General features: G+C 48.5%; 4 protein-coding genes across 4 annotated transcripts; 2 read left to right on the top strand and 2 right to left on the bottom strand.

Annotated features, from left to right (window-relative positions):
• Window positions 1–936: 936 nt before the first annotated feature.
• On the top strand, window positions 937–1,332 carry N7446_003065 (uncharacterized protein; the record flags this gene model as incomplete). The annotated part of the gene is made up of 2 exons (XM_058511814.1): window positions 937–1,116; window positions 1,171–1,332. The coding sequence occupies 2 exons, from the start codon at window positions 937–939 to the stop codon at window positions 1,330–1,332; spliced, it is 342 nt and encodes a 113-aa protein (XP_058377350.1).
• A 2,828-nt stretch (window positions 1,333–4,160) lies between these two features.
• N7446_003064 (protein kinase) lies at window positions 4,161–5,816 on the bottom strand (the record flags this gene model as incomplete). Its single annotated transcript, XM_058511813.1, has 1 exon — window positions 4,161–5,816. The coding sequence occupies one exon, from the start codon at window positions 5,814–5,816 to the stop codon at window positions 4,161–4,163; it is 1,656 nt and encodes a 551-aa protein (XP_058377349.1).
• Window positions 5,817–6,098: 282 nt separating this feature from the next.
• On the top strand, window positions 6,099–10,577 carry N7446_003063 (serine threonine protein kinase; the record flags this gene model as incomplete). The annotated part of the gene is made up of 2 exons (XM_058511812.1): window positions 6,099–7,516; window positions 7,592–10,577. 2 exons carry the CDS (start codon window positions 6,099–6,101, stop codon window positions 10,575–10,577), a joined length of 4,404 nt encoding a protein of 1,467 aa, XP_058377348.1.
• A 327-nt stretch (window positions 10,578–10,904) lies between these two features.
• On the bottom strand, window positions 10,905–14,042 carry GbpA (the record flags this gene model as incomplete). The annotated part of the gene is made up of 3 exons (XM_058511811.1): window positions 10,905–12,424; window positions 12,492–13,334; window positions 13,616–14,042. The coding sequence occupies 3 exons, from the start codon at window positions 14,040–14,042 to the stop codon at window positions 10,905–10,907; spliced, it is 2,790 nt and encodes a 929-aa protein (XP_058377347.1).
• Window positions 14,043–14,705: the final 663 nt, after the last annotated feature.

The raw sequence follows: 14,705 nt of genomic DNA, 5'->3' as shown, positions 1-14,705 counted from the left end.
GCAAGCGGGCTTGCACGAATCTGATTGGACCTGGTACGCATGCTCTCTCCCCGCTGGAGTTGCATGGAAATATGCTGGGGCTGGGTCACTCGCCCCAATTGGTAGTGTATGTTCTGCTGGGATCATGGACTGTCCATGCTGATAGAACTGAATCAATAGGTAGATTGACCTGCCGGGATAGGTGGAACAGACTCGACCAGGGATTAGCCAGTGCGCGTTCTAACCGCACGAAGACACAGGGAGAAGAATGACTAAAGTGGAAAGTTTACTCAGGATGCTCCTCGGAGGTCAAATCCCGTGAGCACTAGCCTTGATGGCCAGGACACCGGGGAGAAGCTCAATAACATAGGTAGCAGGAACAAAACATGGTTGCTTGGTGCTATCATTCTCGAACTCACACGTTTAACAGGCGGACTTATTCGTCAATCCACACTACCTACGCACATTCAATAAGAGCCTGTACAGATTGATTACATCTGATAGTGGACACCGTAAGCGTAGGTCCTCTTCTCCTAGCTGCCTCGGAGATCGAGAAGAAATGACGGTGGAAAGTTTAACTCCTCTCGGGATGACGCTTTTGGGAAAATTGAGCAAATCAGCCCGTTGTCTACACATGAGAAGAGGAATATTAAAGCAAAGGCTCAATAATTAAGAAGGACCACGATTAGTGCCGTACGCTGGCTAAGCGAGAGCCTGATTCATTGACAGGGCTAACCGTTGAGCCCTCAGTTCGTTCCGTCTTAGGAAATCGAATAGAGCAGCGCACGTGCTCGAAAACATCTCGTATAAATCAGTGGCTCCTCGCCCTTCTTCTCATTTTCTTTTATCTTCTTCTTTTAATTTTCCAAAACACGTTTTCCTCTTCGTCCTGTTTCTTTTCGGGGACCTCCAAAACATTACATCCAATCAAACAGTTCTTTCTATCTAACAGCCACCATGCCTTCCAAGGCACCCTCGAAGGCACCCGCGACCCCCCAGGGGTCCACCCCCAAAACCGCGAAGGTCGTCCGCTCCGCCGTGAGCAAGTCGACGCCCATCAAGGCCTCGACGGACGCCGGTCCCTCTGACCGGGACATTGCGTTCCTGCTGAACTGCATCAAGTTCAGCCACAACGACGTAAGTTCACTTTGGGATATCAACTGAAATTACGGCTGACGTTTCTTTTTATAGGTGGACTACAAGAGGGTGGCCGATGCCCTCGACATGAATGTCCCGGCTGTCCGCATGCGCTACAGCCGGATCCGCGCCAAGATGGATGGCCAGGACGCCGGGAGCACTGGCGGCAAGGCCGCTAACTCAGGCAGCATGGGCGCAAAGGGGGCCAGCAAGTAGAGAGTTCGTGGGCGAGCAGCAGTGAGTAGGGTTCAAACCCCCTCACAAGATGCGTAGGCAGCAACAAAGAGAGACAATCAAATCGAATCAATTAAGATAGTATAGGGATTCTTCTGTTTTCCGCGAGATTTTGCCTAGTCTACGTATAAATAGCGTCTAGAGTGCAGATATTTCGTATGTTTGTAAGCTTAAAATCTCGTAATATAAGTAATATCTAAGTCGTATCTGAGTCGTATCTGAGTCGTATCTACAATTAGATGGCTCAAGTGATAATAACGAATTCTTAGCGTTGCGTTAGTATACGCGTATTTTTGGAAGTTTTATATAAAGACTTAAATACTTATTTTACGACCGTCCCGAAAATCGTCCCGAAAACCAGTCGGCAGAGCGTCCTAAAAACTAGCTAGTCAGGGGTCCTAAAAGTGAAGCTTAGTAGTCTAAATATGGCTACCTATAGATAGACCTAACTAAATAGATTCCGGTGTTATGCGACCAAAATATTATGAATGAAAGTAAGTTTGAGCAGAAATTAGAGTCACGGTTGTTTTGTGATTTGTTTTTAACGCGTCTAGCACAGTTCATGAGGCCCATGTAAGTGAACAGCTATACCAGACTTTTAGCCGATTCGGAACTAATCTAGTTTTCATCACAAACTTTTATCTTATCTAACGTTAACGTTAATACTTACCAACACTTCGAAAGTGGGGCGCCCTACTATGGGCACCTCTTTCTACCTAAGCAAAGAACGAATCATCGATCCTATATCAAATTGGTCTTTGGTATAAGGGTCAGTTATTGATCATATTATAAATGCCCACAAAACCTTTCCCTAAAATTTCTTAAATGCTGCTTTACTTAAATCAAGCTCAAGTAGCAGCAATATAAGTGTTTACTAGAAAAATTTGCAACAAGCTCGGTCGCTCACTTAAGGCTGTTAATCCGTACTCCTTAGGTACCTCGCACTCAAATATTGATGGTCTTCTAAAGGAGGTGAGCTTATTTCTAGACATTCTTATTAATATAGCACTGCTGACAAAGTATGAAGGGTCAGGGACGTAGTGAAGGAATAGTGCATGATTCTTTCACAGCAGAGGTATTCGAGCTTAAGGCTACCAATACCCACGTAGAAGTGAAATTGGAACGCACTCGTTCTCGAGTAAATAACTGTCCACGCTCCGGGCTGAGGCCTATGAACTCCACCACGAGATACAAATTTTTGAGACGCAAAATAAGAACCTGCGGGATGAGCTAGCGCAAAAGAGAATGGGCATCCCTCGAGTAATACAGGCATTGAATTTGTTATAAACAGAGGGAATCAAGATCGCGCTTGACACCCACGACAGCCAATCATCAGCTGTTACTATCTACGCTGTAGGAAGCGAGGTCTAAGCTTGACTGGAGAGTACGCGACAGAGATCACCGAATATTCTATTTGTCGTGCATTAGGCGCCGTATGGCGTGTATACTCCCAGTGATACGTGCACAGTTTGACACCAGCTTCATCTAGATTCAAGTCGTCGTGGAGGTTGTAGCAATGCATATGTAGCAAAAGATGGAGAAGGAGGGCCGCCAGCGAATAAGTAATAGAAGTCATCGAGCCGGGTGCCTGACGAACACAATTCTCCGAACGATATATACCGAGGCCAATGACGTATGTGTAGCTTATAAGGATAATTATAATATGCATTGTTGGATTCAGTGGCTCATGTTTTCACTTATGATCGCTATGTTGTATTTCAAATTTCCACTCAATGAGGAATTCGGCCCATTAAGGGCAGGAGTGATAGTCAACTGCGTCCAATCAATGATAAATCTGGACTTTTCAATTTCTAGTTGCGACACTACACTTTCTCCTAGAAAAGCTAAGTGAAAAGATCCCCGGTCATCGTCCGATATTCTGCTATCTCGGTCCAAATCCGACTTGCATTCCAAATACTGCACGAAGCTCGTAGCCACACGCCCCCGATCGCCCATCAAACCACAGATAGGGGTTGAATGATCACCCTGTCTCGTGACATATCGCCGAGGCCCTCATCGCGGTACCATGATTTTTTAAAATCCAGTCGTGTCTATGTCATGGTTGGACGCTTGATGAATACATAACTTGCTAGCAAGAAAGGCCTTTCATGGGTGCCCCAGTGACAAGGACACAATCATCAATGATACTTCTTAATCGAAACTCAAGCCTAACCTCAAATAACGGCTTGTTAAAGAATCCAACATATGCGAACAGGTATTCCAGAATTATGACATTTGGGAAAGAACGCCGCAGATTTTTATGCTCGACCTACGGAGAGTCGTGGAAGCTGGCGGTACTCACAAAATAAAGTATTTGATAGATAATATTGAGCACTGGGGCTTTTGGGTGGTATTTAAGGCCCAGTGAACCTTTCTATCACGAGGTAGCGTTGTATGCATCAACGTACATCTTTGTGCGGCCTTGTTGCTCGCATACTCCACAATCAAGCGGCAGGCGTTCTGTGCGTTCACGCTAACGCCCAGTACTCAGTGTTTTGGGTTTATGATCCTGGTTTCGGCACAACCTTCGTGCTTCAACCCTTGAAATAATATATAACTTGAATTTTCCCCTGGTAGCATCTTGTTGGGGGCTTAAGGCTTTGTCTGTATGCAGGAACATTCTTTTGTGAGCTCTAGATCTCGCCTCTCTTCTCTATCCCTCTTTGATACCTCCAGAGTCGATCTCGGTCAAAAATGCCTGTTCGTTGTATGCTTCTCCATGCTTCTCCACTAGTAAAGCTAGGGATTTGATAATTCCCACTACAATGACATGCAAAATTCATTTTCTATCTAGGCCAGCTGCCCTAAATTCATGCATTACACATGCTCAATGGTTGGATCACTCCCTCCAGGAACTGCTGCGCAAAGACGGCATCCCCGGCGTCATCAGTTGGAAGGCTGGAATCGAGAAGCTTTCTCACCGTCTCTTGGTACAAAGTTCCCATCCTCCATCCGAGATCTTCTACAACGTTGTTAATCATATAGTCCCGCCATGCCTTTCGACTCGTCAGCTTCTTCCTCCTGCGCTCGTTAACGCTGTCGGCAACAAGGGCCCATCGCCCAATTTCACACAACACAACGCCCAGACTATAAAGATCACGTTGTTTCGAGAACCCTAGATGCGCATCAGGGTGGTAGTAATGGTCTAGTGCACGGTTTTCGAGGGGTCCACGAGATAATGAAATTCCATCCTGAGGCCGGGAACATTGGAAGCCCGTGATGAACGGCTCGAGCACAGTGATACCAAGGCCGTTGGTACGTTCGAGGAAGTGGATATTACCGCAATGCATGCCCTTGTGCAGCCAACCCGCTGCATGGAAAAGGCTGAAGGCATTTGCAAGACGATATGCCAAGCGAAAGCGGTCTCCGAGATGTGGTATTGCAGCGCTTTTGTCTCCCTGGATGAGAGTCTTCAGGTTTCGCGGGGGATGGAGCTGGAGGTTGGCTTCATATTGAATGTTGAGAGATGGGTCGGATTGTGGTAGTCCAAACACAAAACCCAGGCGTTTGGATCCGTGCTCTGTCTCATATTGGAGGTCATCATACACCCCGTAACAAGGGGGTAGACAAAGCTCCGACTGACTGACTCGTTCTAGGACATATCCCAGCGATTTGATGCGCGTAGCATATCTATCAGATCCAGGTCCGGCATCGAAATAAGTCCACTCGACCCAGATGGGTAGCTCTTGGCCATTACGATGGAAGAAAATACCAATGACTGATGAGTCTGCTCGGAACTCCAACTCCCGACCAGTTATTGCGGTTGCTGACCCCGTAGATCCTCGTTCAAGCCCTTGATTAAGAGTCTTTGCTCGAGCAGATAGGGCCAAAGTGCGATTTACTTCATTTTGAGGGTCGGACAGAATATCCAATAGTTTGTGATCGGTAATTGGGGCGAGAACTTGAGGCGGAAGCCCTTTTTCCGCAAGCTGTGATTCTCCGGGATATACATTAAGCTCGTGGAGATCACTGACGAGCCTCGTGAGCTTTGTGACAACTTCCTGAAAAACAGACTTCCCCTTTATTGTCCAGCGAATCCGGGACTTGGGTTTCGTGGTTTTCCTGGACAACGCTACTGGCAGGGCCCGATCGGGGGCAAGATTATCATCCACTGTGAGCGCTGGGAGGGGCACCAAATCAATATTGTACTTCGAAATCACGCTGTTAGCCTCCTGGTTGAGTTTCCGAATTTCACCCAGGATCCGGACAATCAGCACTTTCAAGTATTCCGGTTTGTCGCGAAGTGTGCATTGTTCGGATTGCGATTCATCATTCACTCTGCATAGGTCTCCCCATAGCTGTAAACGCGCCCTTTGAGTGTGATAACATAACGCTAGATATCCACAATCTGTTTGACTGTCGTCGAAAAAAGACTCGATCATCAGCGCGGTGTCGATAGCCCCCTTGAATGCGACCACGACGCCGACAACCCCTAGCACGAGCCCGGGGATCTCGAGACCTGACATAGTGGGCTTCCTCACGATGACGCGACACAGCACAGGCAATAAAACAGGCGAGGACAAGCAAAAAGAGCATCAATGTGAACTAATGATGTACCCCTCTCTTGCTTACGCCGTATTTTCAGCCCCAGGTCAGGCAGAAAACACTGCAGACGAATCAGAAATCCCGAAGCCGCTAGTGTTGGCTCTTCAGAACCCGGCGTTCTTGTCCAGTCGACGGTAACATTTTCATGACACTACGCGCATAACTCCCTTTCCGGTTCGGTTCACAAAGAGGCTCCACCGATAATGGACCGTTCAGGCAGATTATTCTCATCCAGCTTCAGCACCTTTATTACCGAAACACAAGAAACACCTGCGTCTGCTCTACCAGGCGAGGGATCCCAGCATTACTGGAATCTCGCAAGCGATGATGTCTCACAAAACCTTCAAAAGGCGGCACGGGCGGACCCTGATTTTGCAGACGTTGTTTGCGCTGCTTCTGTCTATAAAATAAAACACAAGACAATAGACAACATCGGCGTCGGAGACCCGAATACTAGCAGACAGACGTTTTCCATAGGAGCTGGGCTGACTTCAGAGGTCGTGCAGCATATGCTGATTGACGAGGCGTCTAAGCTCGATCCCCCTCCGGCCACGACCATCGCGCTTAAGATTTTCCGATCTGCGAAACAGGGCAGCCCCAGTGAGGCCAGAGCAGCGCGACAGAAAGTTTATGACTCAATACTGAGGGAGATGAAAGCTTTTGGTCACCCCAGTCTTTCCAACCACCCGCATGTTCTGAAGCTCTTGTTTGTTGGGTGGAACAGCAACTATGCATATCCCTTTCTTGCTATGGAGCTTGGGGACCACGGCTCTCTTGATCACATTCTTCGCACCCGCGGGCCTGGCCCAACCACACGACAGAAGCGTAATCTCACTATTGATATCGCACTCGGTCTCCAGGCTATTCATAAGGCTGGTTTTATCCATGGAGACCTCAAACCAGACAATATCATCGTATTTAGTAGCGATGATCCGGCGCGTCAAATCAGTGCGAAATTGTCGGACTTCGGAGGAAGCAATGAGATTTATGGAGAACGTGACGGCGCCCCTACACATTTCACTCCTCTTTGGTCGGCTCCGGAAGTTCTCGCCAAGCGCTCAAAGATCTACTGGGATAGAGCAGACGTTTACTCGTACGGGCTGGTCGTGGCCAGCTTATGGGCTAACCCGAGGGGCAGTGAAGAGGATAGCGAGGGGAAAGACCATGGTGATGATTATGCGGGGTCACGGTCACCAAGTAGAACCATGCTCCGGAGCTCCAGTGTACTTTTCGGTTCTGTGCCGTTGCCCTCCGGCGAAGGGCTGTCCTCCAATGAGGATCTCTCATCCGACGAAGATCAGTCGTCCCTTGAAGATCAGGCATCTAACGAAGATCTATCCACCGAAGATGAGACTCCATCTGACGAAGAAACCCCATCCGAAGAGGATATAGAGGGTCTGAGATATATAAAATGTTTACCGGAAAGCAATCCGGAAAGCCTCATGTCGGTGCTTGCAATTCTAATCACAAGAAAATCGCTTCCGGCAGATATCAACCCCAGTGAAGTATTCGCCATTCTCACGCCAACATTGAGAACCAACTGGTGGGAGCGACCGGAAATGGATGATTTCATGGTGGTCATATCGGAATTTGCCAATGCCATTGGGCGCGTGGTTGAACCGTAAGTAACCAGACCCAATTGTTGTTTACTGCGCAAGACAACACCTGCGGGAGAATATGGCTGACATTACGACAGCCTTGTCGAGCGTGTGTACTCAGAGGCAAGCAAGCAGAGCCAGATTGATATGTATCGGTCTAATGTCGATTATCAGACCTATGAGCCAAAGCCCCTTCGCCCCTCCGCCCTCAATAGAGATATTGAATCATGTTTAGTGTTTACTGACCACCGAGACATCATGATGAGTCACGTATTTCGTGCCCTCGACGATATAGACGATAGAGTGAAGTATACGCCCCATCCAGAAGACATTCCAGACCACTTCCCTGAAGATTTCTCCACGGACCAGTTTCTAGCGAGCTTGCTGGCGATTACTAATACCAATCTGAGACATCTCTACGCCGCAATAGAAAGTAATTCAAGAGATGATATATGGTCTGGGGCGCTTGACTTTATCAAGAAGGGGTGTTTTTTGCGCGATCTAGGTTTGGCTGGCGTGTATGGTCTGGAGCCGGGTATGGCGCTAGACTTCAATAAGCGCAGTTTTGAATACATACGAACATCGGCTCTGTACGAAAATGATACTGCAATTATCACCGCGACCTTTGCGTTGTCTGCTGGGAGTGTCATCCAGGAATCGGAGATTCCAATCCGGTTAAACCTAGTGTTGCTCTCTCTTTCGCATTCATCGCTGGCAATGAGGCGTCTACATTCCAACTGGCCCAGCTTATATGCCATTGTTCGCAAGGTAATGCGAGAAAGGGGCTTGAGTTGCCTTACGGAAGCGAAGGAAATATCTCCAGGCCTGCACGCGAGCCAGCGACTACTTAGAGCTTACATCAACGCTGTGCCGCTCGATTCCTCGCAATTAGCGCCACTCAGTCTCAGTGACTCTTTGGAGATCGGCGCTACCGAAACGATTATTGAGATAATCGAGGACAACGATCATCCTGTTCCAGCAGATCAGGAACAGTCAATGCGGAATCTGTTCCATAAGCTTGGCAAGATCCCAGATGTTAAAGCTGCCGCACTTGCTCGGGCTGCGTACGAAAGAGGTGCCAGCCTTGAATGTCCTTCAAAAATAGATTATGACGATCTGCCGAATTCTGGCACCTTTCAATTTTTCAGCACCCCTTTGTGCGCCGCCCTTGGAAGAGGACAACCATTGCTCGCCTTCGAAATATTTTGCCTCCACGTCGAGTTCGATGTCCCTATAAAGCAATTTGCATTTGCGATACATGTAAGTTTTGCAAATCTTTACCCAGTGGTTGGGCTGGCTCTGGTCAGGTTGTTCCAAGATAACCCCTCCATGTGCCTTGATCTTGATGATGGCACGATTCGATGGGGAAAGGTGAACGGGGACTTTATGAGACTTGGACTCCCACAAAGCTTGGCTGCGCCCATCCTGATGCAAGGCAAATGGATGTCACTCATGCTGCATGGAGGAGAATATCGAACGGCTCAAAGTAACACTCTCAATCTTTTGCTAGATGAGGGGGCGGATCCCGCATTGGGTCTGTCCACCTACACACCACTGGGCCTTTCCATAGTCTCGGATGACATCAATGCATTAGAGACATTCCTCGACCGTATGGAAATGGCTACCTACAACAAAGGTCGCAAGACTGTGGATAATGTCCTTCTAGCTTCTTTGAATGACCCTTGCAACCTAGCGCGGTTTCAAGAGCAACACCTAGGCTCAGAGATTGACTGGGAGTATATGCACACTGCTCTGGCTCTGTGTATAAGGCATGCCTCACTCAGCTGCTTTGAGCTCGTCCTCAAAAAGGTTCCCAGTCTTGTGAACACGGAAAGGGATGCTGTCGGAAGAACTCTGCTGCACAGGGCGTGCTCCGGGGTTGAAAGAGGCATCCCTAGTATGGAGGGTCATTCTAATATTAAGCTTCCTGTGTTTATGGAACTGATCGCACGAGCCGGCCGTGTGGGCGGTCCCGGTTTGGAGTTTATTGAGTTGTTATTGATGGCTGGAGCAGATGTCATGGCGATAGATAGCATGAATAACTCGCCACTCTACTGGGCTTTGCGGCGGGTTAACATCCCCGCGGCGGATATGATAGCGTCGTATTGCTCTCAGGACCAACTGAAACGTCTGTTAGGACGCGATCCACACACTGGCGACTCGATATTCGCAGCTTTGATTGAAACGGACATCGACCACCCCATGTCTGGCAGTCGGAGAGAACCAAAATTAGTTACGAGTCTCCAGTGGCTTCAGGAGCGAGGAGGGCTACACTTCTACGGCCCAGGGAACGAGGCTGTCTGGAACACGATTCTGACAAGTCAGCGGACTCTGCGAATCCATCAGTTGATGGACGCCACTTTGATGGAATATCTGATCGATCTGCCTGTATTCGCGGAAAAGCTCCATACAGAGCGATACGAAGGCTTTTCAATGCTGCATCTTGCTGTCATGCATAGTAACGTGGATATTGTTCGCCTGATGCTCGCTAGGCAATGCGATCCTAATGTCGCTTCCACGACCGAGCTCCCAGTCCCCTATGGCGCAACACCCCTCGACATGATTGGTCTCAGTCTTTTGCTAGGGAGCCAAATGCCCACAATGGACACGGCTAGCCACGCTGCATTCATAAAGCGACATGACGCAATGCTAGATATTGCCAATATGCTTCTGGAGAAAGGTGCTCAGGGCACGGCATTTGAGGCGCTTCAAAAAATGACAAGTGTTCTCAAAGGCGGCGAAAGAGAGTGGGAGAGCTTGCTTGAAAAGTCCAGACATCAACATAAACAAGGCGGATCTCTTAAACAGGATAATATAATGGGAGCTTGGCCGATTTCACTACCATCTGAGGACCATACTGCTGGTATACCCAGCGGTGCGCCTAGCACCACTGTGTTGTTTGACCCAGTGACGGACGCTTACCTCACAAATGAGATCCTCGAAAGGGCTTTTGATCGTCTCATTGAAAGACGCCACGGAGAATTGGAATCTTCAAAGCGGAAATTACTTCTTGAACAACTTCATGTGGAATTTGTTCGAGATCGAGCCCCCGCAGGAGGCAGTGAGGCAGCATCAGTAGCCTGAGTGAAGCCTCCAGGGTTGGATAGGGTGTAGAACCTCTTTTTCATAGCAGTGCCCCCACCTCCTTCTCTCTCTCTCGCGCTCTCTGGAGTTCATCGCCTAATGCAGATACATGGCTGTTTCCCCGAAGACATCTTTTTGACTAGTCCACAACACTACCTATATTTAGTGCGGTGCTACTGTGAAGTTACAAGATAATCATCTTACTCCCCCCACTACCGATCCTCCATCCAACAAAGTCTCCGCGCAATAATGAATGTAGTGAGCTTCAGTGTTGATATCAATTAAAATTATTACGACAGAAGATACTCAATAAAGCTCGCTTTCCTATCACTTATATCCACGTCTTTCTAGCCATTCTCGCCCACTCCATCCTGGGGGCGGGGCCTTGGGCAGCTGTCCTCCCCTGGAAGTGATCATTTCCTGCAAAGCCACCCCAATTTGATCCGGGGTAACCGCCAATACATCGTTGTCATCCGCCGCGCTCAAGGCCATGCGGTAAATGCGCGTACCCAGCGTATGAATATCGCGTGCATTTCCCCATCCTTTCAAACTAGATAAAATAGCAAAATGTTCGAACAATCCCTCGTGACTTCCTTCTTTGATGATTCCCAGTGCCGAAACATCCAATTCTTGCTTCTGCATTACCCGCACCAGAAGCTGGATGCACTGTGTTGGGTTGAGGCTTGTAAAGGTCATCGTGCGGTTGAATCGGCTCCGCAAGCCCGGATTCGAGTTTATAAACTCGTCCATCTCCCGACTATAACCGGCAAGAATAATGACCATTTTTTGCTGAAACATGGGGCTGGTGAGCGCACCGACAATTTCTGCAACTGCATCCCGCGAGAAGGAGTTGTCGGATTTCAATCCGTCGTTGAGACGATATGCTTCGTCGATAAGTAGGACCTTGCCAATCGCCCTCTTTAGTAGACGTATGATTTTAGGACCCGTATGTCCGACATATTCGCCGATAATATCGCTGACCGAACACTCGATTACCTCGTCGCTAGCAAGAAGTCCCATATGGTAAAATACCTGGCCCATCTTTCGCGCTGTGGATGTCTTGCCGGTCCCTAGGGTCCGGTCAAAATGGGCTGGCTTGAGGGAATGATAAGACATACCTGGATCACCTCGAAATATATAATTGAAGGAAATGTAGTCTTTGGGGTCGATCCCCCGTGCGATGGCTTTCCTTACAATCTTTGTATCATCAAGTAACTCGGAAATGACAGTTTCACAACCAACAACATCGTGAAATAGCTTCTTGCATTCCTCTTCAGCGTCAACGTGACGTTTCCAATCCTTAGAAAAGTCTTCTGGCTCAAGAACTGTTGTGTCTGCATCTGGGCGATCGAAACATCGTTTATCCATTGAAAAGTAGGCTTTGTGTAGGAGTGTGTCCACCTCGCTCGCATTTCCAAATCTGGGAGAAGCCATTGAATGCGCTAGCACCGCTAAGGCAGCACACTTTGCATCGGACGATGCACGAATGGAAGCTGATTCGAGCCGTTTCTCCAAAATCCGCTCCAACTGAGATATTGAAAGGCCTGGGAACCGGAATGCGGAATCCAGAGGGAACCTGGTGGAGAGGCCTGGGCTGACTTGGTCAAACATGTTCTGTATCTCATCCTCATATCCAACAAGCAGCACCATTACATTGGCACTCCCAGAGGATGAAACACGGGCGATAATCGCGTCGATCGCAGTTCGATGCCAACGATCGGTGTCCGATTTGGATCCACCCCAGAGCCCGTGAGCATCATCTATAATCAAAACCTTGCCCTCTGAATCTGCTAACTTTGTATTAGGATCCGATGAGCCCACAATTTGTGAAGCATTCAGTTCAAGTACTGTATAAGAGAAACTTTCAGTGACATGCTTTTATAACATGTACGGAAAGTTGAGGGACCTGCTTACCAGAATCCTCCTTGACAAAGCCTAAACGATGTAAGATTTGGGCATAGAGCCTTGCAACTGTCGTCTTTCCAGTCCCTGAAGGCCCTACGAACACGCCTGTATGGGGTATTGGGCGCGGAGTCAACCCGTTCTTCTTGCGCGAACGATTATCGATTGCTCGACGGTGTAGCATACGAATTCGCTCCTTGATATCTTCAAGGCCAACCATATGGTCCAAAGTTCTCCAAGCTTCCATGTTCTCGAGAGTCATATCTTCACTCTCACTTTCACCACTATCCTTGTCCGGGGAGGGTTCCTTCTCAGTATCCCCAACCGCAAATATTTGGTTCAACTTTCGGACTGCTTCAGGGCCTTGAAAAGTGAACCTAGTGCTGGCATTAGAGCCATCCGGCTTTTGTTCCTTGCTCTCGTCCTTGTCATCATCCTCATTTTCTTTCTTGCCTCCGTCCTTTTTTCCGTCCTCCTCCTCATCGCTGTCCTCGTCGCTTTTTTCGTCGCTTTCCCGATCACTCTCCCCGTCCATGTCTCTTCCCGCGCCCACGTCGCTGTCCGCATCGCTGTCCGCATCGCTGTCCGCATCGCTGTCCTTCCCGCTCTGCTTCTTGTTGTCAAATATTCGGTCACCTTTATGGTAACGGCGCCGGTGAGTATGCCGGCGACTCTCACTCTTATGGTCAGCTTCGCTGTCAATATCACCGTCACCGCCACTATCGCTTTCAGTGTCACGTTCACCGCCACTGTCAAGGTCAAGGTCAAGATCGTCAGTGGTCGTGGATTCCGTTATGTCAAAAGAGCCATCCACCACTCCAGCCGGTGGTACCTCGACCGAAGGTAGGCCTCTGCCTATCAGCGTATCCCACATATTGATATCGCTGGCCATGCGAGCCGTAGACGGTTTCCCCCGCCCTCTTTTCCCAAAGCATCTCCCTCTCCGAATAAAATGAGCCTTTCGGTTGTCTCCGGCAAGATTGCCAGAAGGAACCCTTCATCGATTTGATCTGCGCCATCAACAATAGTGGTCTCGATCTGTAAGCAGGATAATTCGGACATATGCTCTGCCACTTCATCCGCAGTACAAAGATAGATACTTGGATCCAAGGGTTCAAACACGTGTACTCTCATACTCTCCTTGGCGAGAAGTTGTGTTTTCTCGTGGTGGGAGGCATCGTACTTCAGCAACCATTCTTCCACCTCTGTCCTGCTCATCTGAGCAGGATCAGCTGGCATCTTCCCAAATTCCTCTCGATAAGTGCTCCCGGGAAGACTACCGGAATTCACCTCCTCGTCGTTTGGCAGGGAATCAGCCAAAAAGGGATTTGCCTCTTTATCAATATCCGGGGGGTTACTTGAGGTCTGCTGTCGGTGGGGTAGCAACCCAAGTAGCTCAACCATCGAACTACCAGACTTTGGTTCTGTATCTCTCTCGAGGTCCGTAGGCTCAAGGTCCGTGGGCTTATTCGAGGTCTGGTCTCGCTGGGGTACCAAACCTAGTATCTCAATCATCGAACTGCCGATTTCTGGCTCTGGGTTTGTGTCCTTATCTTGATTCATCGTCGATTCGGAAAGACCATAGGTTTTTAAACGTGAGGAGTCATCTATTCCAATGTTCCCAAAGCTGTTCGATAAACCGAAAACCCGCGATAACCTAAAGATGGCATCTCTGGGCACATCTAGGGCATGTAGACCCACTAGCATGTCGCGCAGTTTTTTCTGGGATGAAAGAATTACAAGTATTCTCTCACTAGCAAACCGAAACGAAGACTCCGCAATGATTTTGCTCAAAGGAAATGGTCGAACACCTTATAATGCAGAGTTAATTGCCTGCTAACTCAAACTCGGGATAGCGCATACCTGCTGTTTGCCTGTAGAGGGTAAGCCGCCTATTGAATGCCGGCATGCATGCCCAAATTCCTTCCTGTAATGTGAGACTGAAGTCGCTATAAAAGGAACGCAACTTCAACAACTCATACAATAATTCGAACTCGTCCGCCAGTAAATGTTCAGAAAGCTGATTCAGCTCTGGTTTGAATACCGGCCCAGGGGGTGTCCGGCTGTACAGGAGTAACTCCTCCCTTAGTGGTAAATCGAATCTCTTCTGCAGCCACTCAAGAATGCACAAGAGCTTCCATGAAGCAGTCCCAAGGCGAATATATCGTATCGTGTTTTCTGGAATTTGGCGTTTCATCCGACGCATATTAAACGACATGTTGGAAG

The sequence above is a fragment of the Penicillium canescens genome (genome assembly GCF_028828765.1).
Source record: "Penicillium canescens strain IBT 15451 chromosome Unknown utg000002l_segment0_segment0, whole genome shotgun sequence".
NCBI lineage: Eukaryota > Fungi > Ascomycota > Eurotiomycetes > Eurotiales > Aspergillaceae > Penicillium > Penicillium canescens.
The sequence above is the reverse complement of the archived record's forward strand: the minus strand, read 5'-3'. Positions and strand labels throughout refer to the sequence as shown.